We start from the raw sequence: 21655 nt of genomic DNA, 5'->3' as shown, positions 1-21655 counted from the left end.
TAAAAGGATCAATCGACTCGACTTTAACCTTCTTTCCATTTCCTGTATAGATGTATCTTGCACTATCAAGCAGAAGTCGGCTCCTGAAACAACCCTACATAGTGACACTTATGTGAGTAGTAACACCGGTATTAGTGAGTATAATAGCTAAATTGACTTCCAAACTAACAAAGTTAAGAAAACTCCTAGAATCTACAATTGATTTTCCTTTTCCTTTGTTATTGATCCTCTTTCATTTCTTGCTTGCACTTTAAAAACCAGATGCTAAGTGAGCACTTTCAGATGTTTCAATCTTTAGTCTCCCTTCCTCTTGCACACATTGAGCTATGAACTCATTCAATATCTACTTTTCTTTTGAGTATTATATAATATCTTAAAAGAAGTGAACTGTGCAGGCAGAGACATCAAGACGAAATGCACTAACATACCCTCAGATATATCGAGTTTTAGTGCTTTCAGACTTGTCGCTATATTGGACATCTCCACAATGTACTCCCATATGTTTCCTTTACCATTGTATCATATTCTTACTAAGTTCTTAAGAAGTGTGGTAGTCTCGACCTTTTCATTTGAGATGAATCGGTTTGTCAATTGGTTTAGAAAACTCCTAGCATTTTCTCCCTCAATTATCGACTCTTTAATTGGTACCGGTGTGGATAACCTCATGATACTTAGACTCATGCTATTTGATTTCTCTCATAGTTGAAATTCAGCCCTCTACTCTAAAGTGCTAGCATTGGCCAGAGGTGCGGGATGATCATTCCTTAATGCATAGTCTAAGTCCATACAGCCTAAGACTACGGTCACGTATTTTTTTTCATTCAGCAAAATTCGAACAAGTTAGTGTTGGGATATTATTAATGTGTGCAGCTACAGATTGCACTGAAATTAAAGAGAGAAATTTATTTAAGCTCACGATTTAATTAAAGCCAAGAACATATAACTAATATAAAATTATGCAAATAAAATAAAATTTTAAATGCATATAAATGAGCTCTTTATGAGATATCAAGTACAACATAATATGCTTTCCTTTGGACCGACACATTATTTGTTAGCGATACTGTATAATATAACTCAAACTTTAATTGATTACACAATGTGATTTCCTTTGTACCGACTCATTGTGGGCATAATATGATATTTTATATGAGTTATATTTTGGTCCATAGCTCACAACAACCTTAATTGACCATATAATATGTCTTCCTCTGGGCCGACATATTTTGTGCATGATTTGAACAAAATAATATCTTATTTCATAGTTGTAAGCTTCCATATATCTGGCATAAAAGTAACATTCCTTTGGGTTGATTACTTTTAGCATAGATATACATCTACCAATACAAAATGTGCTAAACCTACCTAAGGTGTCTTCCTTTGAGCCGACATAATAATTCAACTTAGTAGCACGTTGTGTAGATAGACTCAAGAAAATTGTAGGAACTCAATTCGAATAGAAATTACTCAATCAATCTTAACAATATAAAATTAAGATTATTAATTGAGTGATATCTTCTGATAATTGATTGGTATAATTTAATCGATTATTTCAATCGATCCGAAAGTTTATTATATGTGACTACATGATTATATATATATATATATATATATATATATATATAGAACTCTTCCTTAATAAATTAAAATTTCTTTTCAGTTATATAATTAAATAATATTATTTAATACTATTTAATGCTTTAATCATTACATCAAAATTATATATATATATATATATATATGAAACACTGTTTTATTGGAACAGGTTATTTTGAATGACATACTGTTTGACGTTAAAACACTAATGACAATTGTTTCACGAAGAAGAGATTGCATTAATCGAAAAAAAATAATCGACTAAAATAAAAATTTAATCGATTAAGAAAAATTGTTAATCAATTTAATTATATTGATTCGGTTCGATATTTTAGATTTGATAACTGATTGCTTGATCAAACCAATTAATTGAACCAATTTTATCTCAAATTAGGTTAAATAGTGACGATTTTTGTAGTTCGTATTCTCCACATAAACACGAAAAACTAAAAAAAATAAGTTTATCTTAATTTTCTCTTATATGATTTTCAATGATTAAAAATTTATATTAAATAGGAAAACTTGATATAGTATACAAACAATAAATCAACGAAAAACTTAAACTTTACTGCCAATGAAAATGACAAAACAGAAACCTGTGGCTCTGATACCAATTGATAGTTCTCATAAAACCTAAGCCACATGGATTCTAAGAACCGTATAAGAATTCATATATAGGAAATACAAAAACATATGAACATGGATCTTCGTTTCATCAATTAAACATGACATAAGAAAAATAAATATATAAACATAATAGAGAATTTGATTGAAGAGTCATATCTTTGTCTTTAGGATCGTCGGCTTGATTTATATGGAAGAAGATGTAGCGGAAAGGAAAGTGATGACGACGTCGTAAAGCTTCTTGTCAATGTGGAACAAAAAACTATGTCAAGATTCTTCCCTAAATCCTTGGGGACCAATTCTATATATAGTGAGCATCTATTATCAGCCCATAAATAATAATAGATGCGGGACTATAAGTCCATATATATACTGAACATCTATTATCAGTATATAGATGATAATAGATGCAGGACTATATGTTCTACATGTGAGATCCACATTAAATTAACCGAAACCCACTAAACATAAGTTAGATCACTTTAAAGGATTTAAATCTTATTTACATGTGCAACTTGTAAATAAACTCATCTAATAAAGATAATTATATCTAACAATAAATTGTCGAAGTTTCAAACCTTCGGGGAGAGTGAAATCTTGCTTTTCAAGGATCAAAGTATTAATAGCTTTTCAGTAAAATGTTTTTTTTTCACCCAGTGAAATCTTGCTTTTCAAGGATCAAAGTATTAATAGCTTTTCAGTAAAATGTTTTTTTTTCACCCACACATGTATAGTTGAGTTGATATTCAAGTGATAAATTTACATCACAAGATTAAGGGTCGATTCCTGTTGGATTCATTTCCAATAGGATTAAAATGACTCTTCCACCTAAGAGGTCAATCGGTACTATAATTTACCTTCCTTCATCTAATTATGGGTTAGTGATGAGAAACACGTAGGATGAGCATAATTAATTTTTTACACCACAAAGTGTTAATAAGCATATTCAAGACTCTTAAAGTCAAATAGCTTTAAGAGGCTAAAAATTTTGTGGTTGCATAGATCTTAATTTTTTTCGCCCAAGTCAAATAGCTATAGTTTCTTCAACCAGCATACGAGACATTTCTCATCTAATATATCGTTTTCCTCTTCTATCAAAAAAACTTAGGCATTTATGTATCCTTCGAAGCTTTATGTAAAGTCTAACTAATTCAGTAAAAAGAGATAACCAGAGAATAAAATAAGAACTTGTATCTCCTTTACGAAACATCTAAATCTAGATAAAATGAATTATGAAAAAGGCGACAAAATCTAATAAATTTATTAAAACTTGTAAAATTCACAACATTTTTTTTTCAACAAAGACATCCTTGAAAAAAATGTGCCAATTTACAAACTCGTATCATACAGTACCAGTGTCATGGTCTTCAGAAAACATATTAAAAGGATATAAAATTATAGGAGTCAGATCAACAAAATCTGATAAGAAAAGGAACCACTGCCGGGAAACATCCTCCTTATTTGCCCTCCCATTTGACTGTCTTGCAATCACATAATTCAATCATATAAAATAGAATTTTTCCCTTTTGTAGGATAAAATACCAAAAAAACAAAAGTGCTGAAGGTAGAGACTAGAAATCAATGGCCGTTACTTTTATAAATATGCCACAGCATATGCTAAAACGCATTAGAATATTACTTGTTCCAACTCTGAACAACCTTCCCTCTGACTCTCCCAAGAACAGAGAAGGAAGAAAGCCCCCTTCTTTTTTCCTCGAAAAGGATCTAACCTTCTTTGGACAAAAGCATGGCTGCTTGCGGTGAGATCATGAGCTTTTCCGAGACTTCATTCCTCACCATTAGTGGACCTCTTTTGCGCAGGGGGAATCACAACAAGCACTGTCTTGCCTTCCCTGTTCTCTATCCCGATGAACCAGGAAGGGGGAGCAGGCTAAGGCCTGCAAAGACCATGCCAACGCCAGTGAAAGCGGCAACCAATGAGGATGTGGTCAAGATGATGGCTGGGAAGCAGGCTAAGATGGATAAAGTCATGCTCAGGGCTGCGTTGACCGTGAGAAGGAAGCACAAAGAGGACATAAAGGAAGCGGTTGTTAACCAGCTTGATGCTCTTACAGATAGGATTGGCTGGAATGTGGCGTTGGAGCTCATCAGCACTGAGATCAATCCGAGTAAGCCTTGCGAAATCTTAAGATGCTTGTTCCTCAATCATAAACCACAGAGCTGCTTGATCTACTGCCTGATGATTTAACAAACAAAAAAAAAAGACAAAAAAAGTCAGCTCTTTTTCATAGAAAAAGTCAACTTTTTTCACAGTATAAATTTGATAGTAATAGAGATGTTCAGATAGAATTGTATCTCTAGAATAGTTCTTTTACAAACTAGAATATCATCCCTGTCCATAAGTTGTATATGCTTTGCTACCCCTCTAGAACAAACAACCATTCTCTGTATTCCAACCTCATAAATACGGAAGCCTTTTTCCTTTCTGCTTCCTCTTAACTGACAAATCTTGTTTCATGTCTCCCTTCAGATATTTGCTTATTGTCCTTGGACTTGCTTTTGTAACTTAGGAACTAAAAAGCCAAAGACAAGCAGAGAAACAGTGATCAAGGATTGGTATGAGAAGAAGAATGTCAAGGGAGAACGTGTAGTGTATACTGCACACTTCGAGGTGGACTCTGGTTTCGGTGAGCCCGGAGCAATCACAGTGATCAACCGCCACCAGAAAGAGTTCTTCTTGGAGAGCATAGTTGTTGAAGGGGAAGGCTTTGCATTTGGACCAGTTAATTTCCCCTGCAACTCTTGGGTTCAATCCAACAAGGACCTTCCCAGCAAGAGAATTTTCTTCAGCAATAAGGTCAGGAACAATTTTCTTGCTTGCTATTGACAGCCATTTGAAACAGCCTAGGCGTTGGCATGTATATCAACAATGACCTGTTCATATTTACCAGGATTCTCAAAATCACAACAAAATCTTAAAAAGCTATTTTGCCCCTATTTGCCAGGATTTTTCAGATCAGATTGAAGCGCAACTAAATCTTAAAAGCTATTTTTCTAGTGTAGAGCAATTGCTGACATCCATGATTTATAACAGGAAGTATTCTATGAAAATAACAGGAAAATGATAATTTAATAAGCATATCCTCCATGTTTTCCATGCCAAAAAAATGACTGATAAAAAGATGAGATAATGTTGTTAAAGTTCATTAGTACGATCACAATTAAGCAACTATAACTTTGAAATTGAAGAGATTAATCATAAAGAATTATCTTCTTGTGCAGCCATATCTACCGTCCGAGACACCGACAGGACTTAAGGAACTCAGGGAAATGGAACTCAATGAGCTAAGAGGGGATGGAAAAGGCATTCGGAAGTTATCAGACAGAGTATATGACTATGCAACATACAATGACTTGGGCAATCCTGACAGAGGATCTGAGTTTGCCAGGCCGACACTTGGAGGTGAGAAGATCCCATATCCAAGGCGATGCAGGACCGGCCGTTTGCCGACCGACACAAGTGAGTTCTCTCCTGTAACTTATTCTGCAATTTAACCAGAAATTATTCCACAAGACAGGAAAGGAATGACAGCTATTAGTGCTAGTATGATCCTACAATCATTGAGTGTGGTGATCGGTATGACAGAACAAATCGAGAATCCTTCAGGATATTTCTAGGAATGCTAGAGAAGCATATTGATCAATGGATTATTGACTTGATCCACCATGGATGAGTGACTAAATTATTGTCTTAGAAAGCAACCTTTTTATTAGCAAGTGCATATCATCTAGAAACAACCATCACTTTCAGATATGTGGTGGTGGAAGCAACTACTAATGTTGATGCCTAATTCAGCTAGTTTTATAACTTGAGATTCACAAAACCGGGTATTCAGTCACAATGATTTGATTCACTTCCTTCAGAATAAAATGTAGAGTCCAGGAAGAAAATTTCCTTAATATTTTTGCATGTACCAATACTTAGGAAACAACTTACAATGAATCATCTCATGGTCCAGACATGCTAGCTGAGAGTCGAGTTGAGAAGCCACATCCAATCTACGTGCCACGTGATGAGGCATTTGAGGAGCTAAAACAAGGAGCTTTCACTGCTGGAAGGCTAAAAGCCGTGCTGCACAACTTCATTCCATCACTTATTGCATCCATCTCTGCTGATAACCATGACTTCAAAGGATTCCACCACATTGACAACCTCTACAAGGAGGGCCTCATCCTGAAGCTTGGTCTCCAGGAACATCTCTTCAAGAAGCTCCCATTCGTTAAAAAGATACAAGAATCAAGTGAAGGTCTGCTCCGATATGACACCCCAAGCATCCTTACAAGTAAGTGAAATAGCATGCTACTTTTTCTGAACTGATCTCTTTTTGACAGTACTATACTTATAAGATCAAAGTAACTGTTAAATCAATTAAAAATAAGTGAATTGCAATCAATTATAGTAAAAAGATGATTACGTTAACCCCAGGCACCCCTCACAGCCTGTTCCTAGGTTACATAAAGAAGTGAATTGCAATCAAAAACAATCTAAGGATTGTTCATCAGTAGATTTAATGAATTAGAAAAATGATTTTGGTGCATGAATTAAAATTTTCAAATGCCAAACCAGTATGTTTGATCATGGAACAAGAACCAATTCTGATGCTCACTTGTGGTTTACTCTTTAGAGGACAAATTTGCATGGCTCCGAGATGATGAATTTGCTCGGCAGGCAGTTGCAGGGATCAACCCTGTCAGCATAGAAAGGCTTCAGGTAATCCCGTCACCCTCTTCAGTCTCACATAAGTAGGGTTTCTTCATCACTTGTATATTGAACTGAGTTGCAAACAATAACAAGGATCTTATGGCGCAGGCGTTCCCTCCAGTAAGCAAACTTGACCCTGCAGTTTATGGCCCACCTGGATCAGCAATCACAGAAGCCCACATAAGCGGTCAACTCGATGGGTTGACAGTTCAACAGGTGAAAAAACTCGATTACCTGTTTATCCTTCACAGCATTTTGCTCACAGTCGACCCTGTCTCGTTGTTGACGCAAAAAGGCCGTGGAGGAAGACAAGCTGTTCATGTTGGACTTCTACGACATATGCCTGCCATTCGTTGACAGAATCAACGTAATGGATGGCCGAAAAGCGTACGCGACGAGGACCCTCTTCTTTTTGACTCCGATCGGAACGCTTAAGCCGATCGCGATTGAGCTTGGACTCCCTCCCCAGCAACCAGGCGCATCCCGTCCCAGCGTGGTGCTGACGCCGCCTCGTGACGCTACTTCCAATTGGCTGTGGATGCTTGGGAAGGCCCACGTCTGCTCCAACGACGCCGGTGTTCATCAACTGGTCAACCACTGGTATGTCTGCCAACTTAATTATTCAAACAAGCAGCAGCGTCACATTTAACAGGAGTGATACCTGCTCCTGGTGCAGGCTGAGGACGCACGCCACCATGGAGCCTTTCATAATCGCAGCTCACCGACAGCTGAGCGTGATGCACCCGGTGTTCAAGCTTCTGCATCCGCACATGCGGTACACGTTGGAGATCAACGCGCTGGCGCGGCAGAACCTGATCAATGCCGACGGCGTCATAGAGTCCTGCTTCACTCCCGGCCCCATAGGCATGGAGATGAGCGCCGCCTTCTACAAGCACCTTTGGCGATTCGACCTCGAAGGGTTACCGGCTGATCTCATCCGAAGGCACATCCTCTACCTACTATTCTACATCGCCAGATTTTTTCCGATCGGACTTTTGACAAGCATTTGCGCGACATTTCAGGGGCATTGCAGTGGCCGACGCCACGCAGCCGCACGGCCTCCGCGTCATCCTCCCGGATTATCCCTACGCCGACGACGGTCTCCTCCTCTGGTCCGCCATCGCCCGCTTCGTCAGCTCCTACGTCCGGATCTACTACCCGGATTCGGAAGCCAGCCGAGTCCGCTCCGACTCGGAACTCCAGGCGTGGTACCATGAGTGCGTCAACGTGGGTCATGCGGACCACCGCCACGCCTCGTGGTGGCCGCGGCTAGACACCCCGGACGACCTCGTCGCCTTGCTCACCACCCTCATCTGGCTCGCATCTGCCCAGCACGCGGCCCTAAACTTCGGCCAGTATCCCCTCGGCGGCTACGTTCCGAGTCGACCTCCGCTGATGCGGCGACTCATCCCTGATCCCGAGCGCGACGCAGACGAATTCAGAGCCTTCGTCGCCGACCCGCACTGCTTCTTCCTCTCCGCCCTGCCCAGCGTACTGCAGGCGACCAAGTTCATGGCCGTGGTCGACACGCTTTCGACGCACTCGCCAGACGAGGAGTACCTTGGAGAGACAAGGGACGGCACCGCCCCATGGACGGTGGACGAAGAGGCCGCGGCGGCGTATAGGGCGTTCGCAGCGGAGGTGGCGGTCGCGCAGGATGAGATCGATCGACGGAACGCGGACACGAATCGGCGGAATCGGTGCGGGGCCGGAGTGCTGCCCTACGAGTTGATGGCACCGAGTTCAGGACCCGGCGTTACGGGACGTGGTGTACCCAATAGCGTGTCCATATAGTGGAAGGTAACAGTTACCGGCATGTGGCTGGAACATCGGTCTTTGTAATTTGTTGGACAAACCAGTGCGATCTGAGATCGTAAAGCACCGATGTGATCCTATACGTCGAATACCTATAAAAATAATTAAACTAATAAAATTTAATTATTATGAGAATAAATTAAAATCTAATTAATTACCACCTCCTCTGCTCCAGACAGCTCTTGAAGAAATTGTCAAGTTGCAAAAAGTATCATCTTCCAAGTTTATTGACTATTATTACGTGCGAATGGGAAGAGACGGAAGGGAAATAAGATTTTATTACGAATGAGATTTTAATTTTATATTAAAAGTTTTAAGGTATATGGTTAGTTTAAATTAATTTATATATATTGATGATGTTAATAAATATATAGGGAGAGATTTGTTCATCCATGCAAATATAAATATGCAAATTCAGAACTCGGATTATACTAAATTAAGTTAACTCGTGTGTTAGTATGATCTACGTGTGCTGAATACTAGATCGATCAGGGTAAAATTTATGAATAACAAATATTTTATCATATAAACTTTTTTATTATTTATTTAAGTGTGTAATGGATGTATTAAATATTATTACACAATATAAATAACCAAGTGAAACATTGACGTTTCACAACTCGACGAGTAATGATCATTAATCGATCATTAACGTTGACCATTCTGTGCTCACATATAAGGAGTCCATGATCATTAGCAAAAGAGGTTACACACACAGAAAAGAAGCAGTAGCTCTCCATCTCCGTCCCTCTCCTCTCTTGTCGTACAACTCTTGCTCGGTGAAGTGTTCGAGATAGCAGTCGGATACCATTCAGTTCGCTGTGACCATTAGTGTTGGGTGGGAATCACGGTTAACTGTTGTATCATGAGAAATAGACGACTCGAGTAAACCTTGAAGCACATCCAGAGATAGGGCGAATATATTTCAAGAAAACTGCAACCATCGCAGGATTCGATCCATTTGACCGCTCACTCGCACAGCTGCTTGTCTTTTTTGCTCGGTCGACCAATTCTCGCTCGGCCTCTTCACTCGCTCAGCTTCTTTGCCAGCCTGACCGCCTATTCGCTCATTTGTTCAGCCTCTTCCTCTGCTGCACGCCCGTCTGACCACTCGATTTTCTGCTCGACCGACCGAATACTCACTCGACCGCTCGCTCGCTTGACAACTCGGTCACTTGCTAGCTCGGCCGCTCACTCGCTCAGCAACTCAATCGCTCGCTCGCTTGGCCGCTCGCTTGACAACTCGACCGCACATTCGCTCGACCTCTTGGGTTGCTCAGCCCGCTCGACCGATTTACCCGTTCGATCTCTATCGATCTACCCGTTTGATCTCTTTGCCTGCTCAATCAGCCTGTACTCAATATTTGATAAAAATCAGTCTCCACTAATAATTTAAAATTATGCTACGATCATTTCGATAGATAAATTAAATTTATTAAATTTAATTGAATGTAGTTTAAATTGAACTAATTTTTATGTCCGACCTATATTGCATTCTCGAGAATCATCGAACAGATCACTTTTTCTGACAAAAGAAATTTATCTTTCTGGCACATTTTAAAGAAGGGAAAATCATGAAAAAGGCATCTACAGTCTGTAATCTAGCGAGCATGAACCTCCTGTGTCGCACATTCAACTTTTATCTCTGTGTCGACGATCGACTTCTCCCCCACGACGTTCTCTGTAACATGCACATTTGCTTTAATTTCGGCTTCCTTTCGTGTGGGAGATCGCAACGAAATGTGATGTAAGGACTCTTGTATCTTGTTGACACTCTTCTCTACTGGTTCCATTGCTTGCGATATGATTGATGCTACATCCTTCACCACCTGCACGGAAGCTAACATCTCATTTCTAGCTACAAAAGAGTCGAAAGCTACAGCAGTGAACGGATTCTCTTCAAGAAGAAACAATGGCAATCAGATAAAACTCCCTTGTTAGGATTGGAGAACTCACATGCTCACCGCCTCCTAGAACAACGTCCTGAACACTCTCGGCGATTCGTGTTCGAGGAGATACAGCCTGTGCTTCCTTCTGCTCAGCTGCAGATGATCCATTCTTATCTAACGTAACTTCAGTCTTAGAATCTACAGATGCGAATCTGCAATGTTCAGAAACTGGCAGGTATTTGTAAGTTTCTGCAGAGAAAACAAATACATGGGCAACTGCTGCGGTGGCCATCTGCCAAAAAGAAATTCGAACTTTTGTTTGAAGTTAATAAGCTCGAGGATCTTCATCTCATCAAGAAAATGAAAAAAAAAAAGAAACAATTTGCGACTTCAGAACTCACTTCAACACAAATAAGAAAATCCTGGATACCATTTTGAACTTTTCCTTGCTTTGGCAGAATGTCGAAGTCACATATCAAAGCTATGCCGATCCCTTGCCACCAAGTCGCAAACACAATGGCTTTAAAGCTTATGAACTTTGACAATGGTTTAATAGCTTGCAATCTATGATGTGTGACATTGTAGAACTTGATGAGGCAGTAAAGAGCCCACATCTGACTAAAATTGATTACGATTGCAATGTATGGGTACCTGCAAGCATATGAATTAGCAGGTGAAATGATGCATCATCCTGTTGGAGAACAAGTAAAAAACTTGATAAGTTGCTATGTATAGGCGGCGATTAGGCAAGGAAAAATAAGAAAGCTCTTCCAACATGAGCCATACCCATAGTACCACTTGAATTCTCCATCTCCATATGCTCCGAAAATCTCCAGAAGCAATGCCAAGAAGGCGCACAGAGTCTTCAGTATCATCTACAAGTACTTGCACATTTAGATGCCATCGTAAATAGGCAGAGCATGCAATTGCAGCAACTTACATATTGAACAACACCAAACTTTGCTATTGTGTATAAATATTTGCCATACACAGTTGGGCGAAACACAAAATCACCAAGTGAATGCTGGTGCTGAGCTTCTTTATCTTCTTCCTCAAGTAGTTTCTCAGAAATCTCTTTTCTAGCTGCATTGTCGAGTAGTTCAACCACCCTTTTTCCACCACCTACAATCATCACTTATTTAATATACATCTATACATGTATGATAGTGAGCAGAGAGAAATATGGCATGGAATTTCTAAAGTCTGGTCTGTTCAATTTGGTCCAGTTTGCAGAGCCAAATCCAATTTCAGATTTGGCAATATTCCAGTGATGATCCAATGAGGATTTGTCTTCTCGCCTCGCGATGAATATTTGAAGATGTTCTGACCATGATGGTCAATATTCTATCACAGCAGAAAATTGTGAACCAAAAATGCAAGAATACAAAACATTTGGAATAACTAAAATATTAGAATAACAGAGGATCGTATCTTTTCATGTTCTTGTAATCACTCTGCATTTTAAAATCGAGGGTAATTTCGGTGGTTTATAACTTTTTTGGCTGAATAAGCTAATTAAGAATCAGAAAATAACAAAGTAGAAGAAACCTTACCAAGACATGCAACCAAGTAGTGCCAGAAAGAATACAAGGCAAAGGCTTCATAGCAATTCCTCAAGATGTCACAAACTATTGAAAACCTAGAATTCCAAAGTGATATTATCTGGAAAACAGACAGTGTTTCTATGTTATGTAAGAAAGTGAAGCAGCAGAGATGACATAAAGCTCTTTGATGTCTGTAAAATGGACAAACTGCTTGTAAACACATCACCTTGCAGCTTGATAAGCAACAAAAGTGAAATGTACTAGTAATGGCATACTATTCTCAAATGAGTAACTTGGCTTTATTAATTTGATTGACCTAAACCACTAGAGAAAAAAAAACTGAACCCCATGTTATCGAATTTAGCCTTATACCATCCTTTAATTAGCTTGCAACATCAAATGAGGGACTAAATTGGATTGTCTTAATTTCCACCATTGAAGACTAAATATCCTGTGTCAAAGCTAGATGTATAAATCTTTGACAAGAATCAACCTTACAATGTAAGGCTCAATAGTGGCCTTGCCATCACAAATAATCCCCTCTAATTGGATGAACTCTGCAAGCTTAGGATCTATGCTACTCGGACGTGAATGAAAGAGAGGAAAGACAAGTCACACAGGTATGAGAGTGAGGAAAGATGAGTCCAAATAACACAACTTAGGACTAGGCTTATTGGATTCATGCACTTTCCTAAATGTTTTAACTTAACAACAATTCTCTTTTAGTGAGATTAAACTAGCATCACAAGACAAAATAATTGTTTGATCAAGTAATCAACCCATTAACTTATTAAACTTAATCATCGGGCAAAAATATGTTTTAAATCTAAATTAATAGTGACTAATCATTTAAACTTAATCATCAAGCAAAAATATGTTTTTAAATCTATTAGCCCATAACTAACCATGTGCAACTAAATTAAGGTGTTACATTGGTAGTCATTTATATTTTCCATTTGGAACATCAATTTGGTGTCCTAAAAATAAGAGACAGAGACTGCAAGACAAGCCGAATAATAGTGATTTCGAGGACAAGCCAACTGTGCATGAAGATTACCAGTATAAAAACTACGACTTGTTGCAATGGTCAAGTCACCTATTTATTTTAAGTGTTTTGTTCTTCTGTGTTGAACAAGATGCTTAAAACGAGAATTTGTATATTCTTCATTACATGCTACTGCAAGTTGCCACCATTCTTTCTCTGTATACTCAGTGATTCAATAGAATACATGTTGACGAACAGAGGAGTCTATAGAGCAGGTGGATGATAAAATGTTTGATTGAAGATCAGATAACAGGCAAAACAAACATATAGCCACATAAGATCAGGCAATGCACTTGAACAGACCAGAGATATGCGAAGAGAAACACTTACAGATTCAGTGGCATATACAGGAACCATGAACAAGATACCAATGATCCATTTCTGTTCCTAGAAATATCAAATGTAAAAACATAGGCTAATTTGTTTTTTTTTTTGGGAAAAAAGGCTTTGACTAAAGTACAAACGTAAAGGGATAAAACCTTGGCAATTCTAAACGTACATTTGAATTAAAAACAGAATTCAATTACGCTAAATGTCAAGAAAGAGAAAGCATTCAATTGCATGAAATAAATTCTTGAACATACGTAATGAAACATTGATCTCAAATGTCTTGAAGGAAAACATTCATTCTTTAAGGCACTTAACAATTTTAATATACTCCACAACCAATTGTTAATCAAATCTTTCTTGAAAATTTTAGCCCGTCAAAAAAAAAAAAAATTATGCACAAACATATAACTACAAGCCTGAAAGCTTCATTACTACTAATGGGATCAAACAATTTTATGTGTAGGACTGGACTGAAATTTATTAGGCTATTAGTTATGTCAAGTGTTACTAAGAAGAGGGGGAAAAAGAATAGCATTTTCAAGAAAATGAAAATTTGAAACCTGAAACAAAGAAAAGTGTAACTATTTCTTGGGCCAACAATGTGACAACTTACTCTCATATGGTACATATTGTGGGATAGTGATGAGAATTTATAAGCTTACATGGGTGATATACAGTTAACATTGGCTTAATATTTCTATTAACTATTCATTTGCAGTCAATTCCTTGTATACAAAATTATTATCATCTCTGCTCCTTTCTAGCTTGGATTGATTGCTTATTGCTAAAAAATTGATATCTTTCGAGGAGTGACTTTTGCATATGTTCTGATTCTGTCCAAAAACGGTGAAAACAGCTAGCTGGGGATGTGACTCTGTGGTTGAACGTGTGAAGACTCCACTTCATCCTGCAAAACCAAAAACGTCAGTGCCCAGTCAGGAAGGAGTCTCAGCGTAGGTCCTCCGACGCTCAAGTCAGTCATCGACAACAGTAAAGAGTAAAGAAAACTGTAGTGACAATAAGAACATAATCACAAATAATGCATACCTCCGCTGGTACATGGATCCCCCTTTATATAGTGCTCTAGTAGCGGATGTGCACACTTCCCAAAGCACGTGCACACTTTCCCAATTATCCTATAAAAAGACAAGTCAGAAAAGTGTCCTTGACACTTTTCCTTAATAGGGCGTGCAAATCCCTGATATAATAGTAGAAGCTTCCGCCGTACGATATGCCCGCTGACCATGACATGTTGTCAGCTGATACGGATGTGGTCCTCATGGCATGAGAGTAATTAGGGAATGAGTGAAGGACATTTTGGTCTTTGAGGAGGGGGGGTTTAGGTTTTAAGAGGGGAGAAAAGAGGAAGCCGAGGAGTAGTTTTTTTTTCGGACCGCCGCCAGCCAAGGAGGGAGCTGCTCCTTGCGTACTTCGCCGGCGCCTGACGCAGCCACCGGCGCTGCTTTTCTTCTCTCCCCTACCTCCTTTCAGCGCCAGCGCCGACGCTGATCGTCGACCGCCACATATCGCTGGTCTCCATCTCTTCTCCCCTCCACAGAGGGGTGGTTTTTGGTTGAGCATCGCCGTCAAGCACAGGAGGCACTTGGTGTTCTTCAGGTCGCGACCGCCGCGAAACAGCACCGACTTCTTCTCTACCGCGCTCCACAGCGCCGGCGACTCCTTCCTAGCGCTGAGTCCAGCGATCACCGCTGAGTCCAGCAGTCAGCACCGCCGCCTATAGCGGCCGTCGCTGCCCCTTACAGCATCTCCGGCACCCAGCGTCTCAAGGGGTCCAGCACCGTCCCCTCCAGTGGCCGACACATCTGCCGGCCGCTGCCTTAGCCTCCCGTAGCCATCGTCGTTATAGCCATTTCCGGCGAGCCTATAGCAGACTCCGGCACTCCCACAGTTGACTCTGTTGGCTGTATAGTAGTTGTCTCCACTGCTTTTGGCATAGATCCGACCCTCCGCGGTGTCTCCGGACTTCCGTCGTGTTTTCCGGCCATCGAGCCGCGATGCTCTGCTATTTGTATTGTTGCTATGAGGGTGAGACATTTTATCAGCTGGTCTATGAGCAGTCAGTGTGTGTCGTGGCCCAACCTACAAGCCGAGGATATGTTTTGACTTAGAGGCCTCTTTGTGGATACACTGCATACCGGATTCCCCCTCGCTGCTCCTAGATCCAGCTCCGTTGCTGACTCATATCCATCCATCCGACAGGGCCGCTACGACTCGATCAGTGGTCCGACCAGCTCATCTATCCATCCGAGGGCGCCCCCGGGCCAGGGTACGTCATTGCACTCGTTTTATGCTTATTTTATTATCATGTTATTATGCGGCTGCTTATGCATTTGGGGGATCCGCCTCGAGCACCGAGGTACCAGAGACCGGGGCAACCCGGTCACTGGCTGCAGGTACAGTTGCCCGGAGGACTTCAGACGACTCGGTCAACGCAGTGGACAGATCATCAACCGGGTCATGGGGGTGCGGTCAACCTTCCAGATATGTCATATCGACAGGTCCGTTTTCTCAGCTTCCCGACAGGATCAAATTGGCGCCGTCTGTGGGAACGCGCCTGATCTGGAACGTGAAGATGGACGATGCCGGAGAGTTCTGCCATTCTCATGACCCCGGTCAGTTTTCCCGTTATTTATTCTGTCAGTTATATGATTTGCATTAGTTCCTCGGGAGAAGACCCCCGAGCCGATCGGCCGGGCGGATTATATACGAACCACACGCTCGCTGGTGAAGACCCCCGAGCCGATCGGCCGGGCGGATTATATACGAGCCACAGGCTCGATGGCGAAGACCCCCGAGCTGATCGACCGGGCGGATTATATACGAGCCACACGCTCGATGGTGAAGACCCCCGAGCCGATCGGCCGGGCGGATTATATACGAGCCACAGGCTCGATGGCGAAGACCCCCGGGCCGATCGGCCAGGCGGATTATATACGAGCCACACGCTCGATGGTGAAGACCCCCGAGCCGATCGGCCGAGTGGATTATATACGAGCCACACGCTCGATAGCGAAGACCCCCGAGCCGATCGGCCGGGCGGATTATATACGAGCCACACATTCGATAGTGAAGACCCCCGAGTCGATCGGCCGGGCGGATTATATACGAGCCACACGCTCGATGGTGAAGACCCCCGAGCCGATAGGCCAGGCGGATTATATACGAGCCACACGCTCGATGGTGAAGACCCCCGAGCCGATCGACCGGGTGGATTATATACGAGCCACACGCTCGATAGTGAAGACCCATGAGCCGATCGGCCGGACAGATTATATACGAGCCACACGTACGATGCTGAAGACCCCCGAGCCGATCGGCCGGGCGGATTATATACGAGCCACACGCTCGATGGTGAAGACCCCCGAGCCGATCGGCCGGACGGATTATATACGAGCCACAGGCTCGATGGCGAAGACCCCCGAGCCGATCGGCCAGGTGGATTATATACGAGCCACACGCTCGATGGTGAAGACCCCCGAGCCGATCGGCCGGGTGGATTATATACGAGCCACACGCTCGATAGCGAAGACCCCCGAGCCGATCGGCCGGGCGGATTATATACGAGCCACACGTTCGATGGTTGATCCGGCGGTTAGAACAGGGGACCACCATTTTGAAGGGTCAACGCCACATGGAGGTCAAAAGGCCAGGTGGCCCGTCGAAGAAGGGTGAGCCGACCGGACTCATCAGAAAAGGGCAAGCCGATCGGTCTGCCAGTAAACATCTGATAGTAAAAGGCGCCCTGACAGGGATCGGGGTTCCGACGCTCAATGGAACAGTAGCAAAGAGCCGAGCGGAAGGCCTAAGAGAAGGTGATGTACTGCTAACAGTTCTTACATAGCACCCTACCGAAGTTCTCCCCAGCATATCGCTGCAAACGGCAGTCCGGACGTAAGGAGAGTGCCGCCCGGACTGCGCATGAGAGGAGATCCGTCCGGCAGGCGCGTGAACTCCCCGTTCAGCCGGACGGACAGACGTCCCGACCGGCGGTGGGTAAAGGAGAACAAGAACATCCTCTGACAGCCGTCAAGTCCTATGGCTAGGCCATACTCCAAGTCTGACAACAAGGTGTTCTGCTGTCCCATCGAAGACGTGATTGGACTGTAGCAGTATGGCGTCAGGTAAGCATTCTGACAAATACATACCGAGGTATGGGCTGCGGACACGTACGCGCCTCGGTGGGCGTGTAGAGGCTCTTTCACCGCTCTATATAAAGAGCCGCAGACTTCGCCGGAGGTACGCGAAAACAGGCCTTTGGAGCTACTTTTTCCACCATCTGCTTGCCTGACTTGAGCGTCGGAGGGTCGTCGCCGGGGACCCCTCCTCGGCCCGGCTTCTTTGCAGGTTCGCCGGAGCGTCGTCCGACCGGCCTGAGATCCACGTCAGCGACTCAGAGAGCGCCACGTCCCCAGCGTCCGTCGATTCAGCATTCGGACAGGATCAATGGTGAAGACCCCCGAGCCGATCGGCCGGGCGGATTATATACGAGCCACAGGCTCGATGGCGAAGACCCCCCGAGCCGATCGGCCAGGCGGATTATATACGAGCCACACGCTCAATGGTGAAGACCCCCGAGCCGATCGGCCGGGTGGATTATATACGAGCCACACGCTCGATGGTGAAGACCCCCGAGCCGATCGGCCGGGTTTGAATTAGCCCTCAGGGCCGTCTAACCCAGACGTTAAACCGTAGAGTCGAACCGGCGACTATAAAAACCCCGGCTTGAAGACCGTCTAGCTCAGACGTTAAACCGTAGAGTCGAACCGGCGACTATAAAAACCCCGGCTTGAAGACCGTCTAGCCCAGACGTTAAACCGTAGAGTCGAACCGGCGACTATAAAAACCCCGGCTTGAAGACCGCTGCATGGACTAGTTATCAGATATTCTATCTCCCCCGTTCGGGGTCGAGCGGTCGCCACTGGTCTCGGACCAGCTTCAGATATTCTATCTCCCCCGTTCGGGGTTGAACGATTATCACTGGCCTCGGGCCAGCTTATCAGCATATCGTATTTCTTATCTCCCCCGATCGGGGTCGAGCTATCTCCGATGGTCGCGAACAGAGAGTATCTCTATTGGTTTCAAACCAGAATATAGGTTATGCGCCCGTTCGGCTCGTGACTTTCGCCTCCATGAGCCTTCGATTCACGGGCTACACTTCCGATCGACTCACGAGTGATGCGGTCACTTGGCATCATTCCATTTAGTTCACTCGATTGCTGGGTGGCACCTTACGATCACCTGTGGACTATTCTTGAGGCTGCGCAGTCAGCACTTTCATAGCCATCCGATCGGCATCATTTCGATCGCTCGCACGACAGCGTCCGTCTAGCATATATCCATCCGATCGGCATCATTTCGATCGCTCGCACGACAGCGTCCGTCTAGCACCTATCCATCCGATCAGCATCATTTCGATCGCTCGCACGACAGCATCCGTCTAGCATATATCCATCCAATCGGCATCATTTCGATCGCTCGCACGACAGCGTCCATCTAGCACCTATCCATTCGATCGACATCATTTTGATCGCTCGCACGACAACGTCTGTCTAGCATCTATCCATCCGATCGATAGCACTTCGATCGTCCGGTCGGTATCTTCGCGTCTGCGCACTCGGCATTGGTCCAGTTTCTGACTTGGTCTGCTCGGTATCGTTACCATCTCCTGCGACACCATTATTATAGCGACCGCTCGAGGGACATTATATTATCGGTTCAGCGATTTGGCTTTGACATCGAGAGCGGTTCAGCTCTTTGCGATTGACTGTCCAGTCAGTCGGACTAACGCCTCCTTCGACTAGACTTGAAGGGGAGGCTTGTGATACGGATGTGGTCCTCATGGCATGAGAGTAATTAGGGAATGAGTGAAGGACATTTTGGTCTTTGAGGAGGGGGGGTTTAGGTTTTAAGAGGGGAGAAAAGAGGAAGCCGAGGAGTAGTTTTTTTTTCGGACCGCCGCCAGCCAAGGAGGGAGCTGCTCCTTGCGTACTTCGCCGGCGCCGGACGCAGCCGCCGGCGCTGCTTTTCTTCTCTCCCCTACCTCCTTTCAGCGCCAGCGCCGACGCTGATCGTCGACCGCCACATATCGCTGGTCTCCATCTCTTCTCCCCTCCACAGAGGGGTGGTTTTTGGTTGAGCATCGCCGTCAAGCACAGGAGGCACTTAGTGTTCTTCAGGTCGCGACCGCTGCGAAACAGCACCGACTTCTTCTCTACCGCGCTCCACAGCGCCGGCGACTCCTTCCTAGCGCTGAGTCCAGCGATCACCGCTGAGTCCAGCAGTCAGCACCGCCGCCGCTGCCCCTTACAGCATCTCCGACACCCAGCATCTCAAGGGGTCCAGCACCGTCCCCTCCAGTGGCCGACACATCTGCCGGCCGCTGCCTTAGCCTCCCGTAGCCATCGTCGTTATAGCCATTTCCGGCGAGCCTATAGCAGACTCCGGCACTCCCACAGTTGACTTTGTTGGCTGTATAGTAGTTGTCTCCACTGCTTTTGGCATAGATCCGACCCTCCGCGGTGTCTCCGGACTTCCGTCGTGTTTTCCGGCCATCGAGCCGCGATGCTCTGCTATTTGTATTGTTGCTATGAGGGTGAGACATTTTATCAGCTGGTCTATGAGCAGTCAGTGTGTGTCGTGGCCCAACCTACAAGCCGAGGATATGTTTTGACTTAGAGGCCTCTTTGTGGATACACTGCATACCGGATTCCCCCTCGCTGCTCCTAGATCCAGCTCCGTTGCTGACTCATATTCATCCATCCGACAGGGCCGCTACGACTCGATCAGTGGTCCGACCAGCTTATCTATCCATCCGAGGGCGCCCCCTTGGGCCAGGGTACGTCATTGCACTCGTTTTATGCTTATTTTATTATCATGTTATTATGCGGCTGCTTATGCATTTGGGGGATCCGCCTCGAGCACCGAGGTACCAGAGACCGGGGCAACCCGGTCACTGGCTGCAGGTACAGTTGCCCGGAGGACTTCTAACGACTCGGTCAACGCAGTGGACAGATCATCAACCGGGTCATGGGGGTGCGGTCAACCTTCCAGACACGTCATATCGACAGGTCCGTTTTCTCAGCTTCCCGACAGGATCATCAGCGATACTAACTCCCAGAAGGATACGATGAGATAAACGAAGGGGTTCCACTATTTGGCTGAGCGGGTGAGTAGCTCGGGCAGGATTCCTCGCCAAGTCGCTCTAGGCTATTCTTCTTCATGGTCACTCGGCTCAGTCGGTTGTTCCTTGTTCGGCCAGACAGGCGGTCCGGTCGAACTAGCCTTCAGTCGTCTCAGTTGTTCATCTAAACTCCTCGCTTTAGTCGTCCAGCTATCGGGGCGGCCGAGTGGGAGAGCCGTTTGGCTGGAATTCCTCGCTCGACCGGATGAGCGATCCAGTCGACCCGTTGCCACCCGCAAGACCAACTTTGATGACCTAGCGATTCCTTGTCTTTGATCGTCTTGACTTTGACTTCCACGTCGATCGTTCATCCTATCCTTGACCAGCACTTGGTGGGCCCCTCTTTACCGCCGTATCATGCTCCAAAATCCATCCATAAGCTATCCATTTGTAATTACTCACATCCATGTCTGCTTCTTTGTTAGTGCCTTGTTATTGCTAAAAGATTGATATTTGAGGTGATCATGCTCCATCCAAACCCTCAGTGCATAAGTATGATTATGAAATGTTCAACCTCCCAACTAAACTTACATGATGCTATATACATTCTTTAAAGAATATATATATATATATATATATATATATATATATATATATATATATATATATATATATATATATATATATATAATGGAGGACAAATGCACAATGGATCTCATTATCATCATCAAAAAAACAAGGGCGTATATAAACCTGCAAAATGGCATAAAAACATACACATAACTTACTGCAGGTTTTGAATACGATTGCAGGTGTTGCAGGATGAGTATTGTGGACAGCACCAATGCAATAAGAACGCAAACTCCGCCAATAATGACTGCCGGAGTGTGCAGATTTGCATACACTCCTTCGAAGTTGGAGATGCGATCAAATGCCATGCGCCACTAA

At 43.7% G+C, this 21655-nt stretch overlaps 2 protein-coding genes and 1 long non-coding RNA gene across 7 annotated transcripts; 1 reads left to right on the top strand and 2 right to left on the bottom strand.

Moving 5' to 3' along the window:
- Positions 1-3967: 3967 nt before the first annotated feature.
- On the top strand, positions 3968-8897 carry LOC122018938 (probable lipoxygenase 6). The gene is made up of 9 exons (XM_042576416.1): positions 3968-4349; positions 4752-5038; positions 5464-5701; positions 6201-6524; positions 6867-6952; positions 7052-7159; positions 7239-7543; positions 7620-7886; positions 7966-8897. The coding sequence occupies exons 1-9, from the start codon at positions 3968-3970 to the stop codon at positions 8735-8737; spliced, it is 2769 nt and encodes a 922-aa protein (XP_042432350.1). The 3' UTR covers positions 8738-8897.
- LOC122018939 lies at positions 4052-7743 on the bottom strand. Of its 5 annotated transcripts, none has more exons than XR_006121952.1 (7): positions 7605-7743; positions 7178-7540; positions 6179-7097; positions 4847-5115; positions 4639-4754; positions 4294-4417; positions 4052-4193 (listed from the first exon to the last, which is right to left on the bottom strand). It is a non-coding gene; the product is annotated as an uncharacterized LOC122018939 (long non-coding RNA). The 5 variants fall into 5 exon arrangements; XR_006121955.1 differs by lacking the exon at positions 4052-4193 and having other exon boundaries at positions 6179-6598; positions 6849-7097; XR_006121954.1 differs by lacking the exon at positions 4052-4193 and having other exon boundaries at positions 4840-5115.
- A 1388-nt stretch (positions 8898-10285) lies between the features above and the next one.
- Positions 10286-21645, bottom strand: LOC122021162 (protein LAZ1 homolog 2-like). The gene is made up of 8 exons (XM_042579243.1): positions 21496-21645; positions 13567-13623; positions 12201-12309; positions 11588-11769; positions 11434-11522; positions 11049-11298; positions 10715-10939; positions 10286-10587 (listed from the first exon to the last, which is right to left on the bottom strand). The coding sequence occupies exons 1-8, from the start codon at positions 21643-21645 to the stop codon at positions 10360-10362; spliced, it is 1290 nt and encodes a 429-aa protein (XP_042435177.1). The 3' UTR covers positions 10286-10359.
- Between the last annotated feature and the right edge of the window lie 10 nt (positions 21646-21655).

This window comes from Zingiber officinale, chromosome 9A (assembly GCF_018446385.1).
Source record: "Zingiber officinale cultivar Zhangliang chromosome 9A, Zo_v1.1, whole genome shotgun sequence".
In the NCBI taxonomy this organism is placed as follows: Eukaryota; Viridiplantae; Streptophyta; class Magnoliopsida; order Zingiberales; family Zingiberaceae; genus Zingiber; species Zingiber officinale.
Note: the sequence above shows the minus strand (reverse complement) of the source record. Positions and strands in the feature narration are given on the sequence as shown.

Coding starts and splice junctions, on each gene's coding strand:
- LOC122021162 (XM_042579243.1), bottom strand. CDS start 21,645: ATGGCATTTGATCGCATCTCCAACTTCGAAGGAGTGTATGCAAATCTG. Junction 12,310..13,566: donor CTGTATATGCCACTGAATCT/GTAAGTGTTTCT, acceptor TCTGTTTTCCAG/ATAATATCACTTTGGAATTC. Junction 11,770..12,200: donor CTACTTGGTTGCATGTCTTG/GTAAGGTTTCTT, acceptor TGATGATTGTAG/GTGGTGGAAAAAGGGTGGTT.
- LOC122018938 (XM_042576416.1), top strand. CDS start 3,968: ATGGCTGCTTGCGGTGAGATCATGAGCTTTTCCGAGACTTCATTCCTC. Junction 5,039..5,463: donor GAATTTTCTTCAGCAATAAG/GTCAGGAACAAT, acceptor CTTCTTGTGCAG/CCATATCTACCGTCCGAGAC. Junction 7,887..7,965: donor CCGGCTGATCTCATCCGAAG/GCACATCCTCTA, acceptor GCGACATTTCAG/GGGCATTGCAGTGGCCGACG.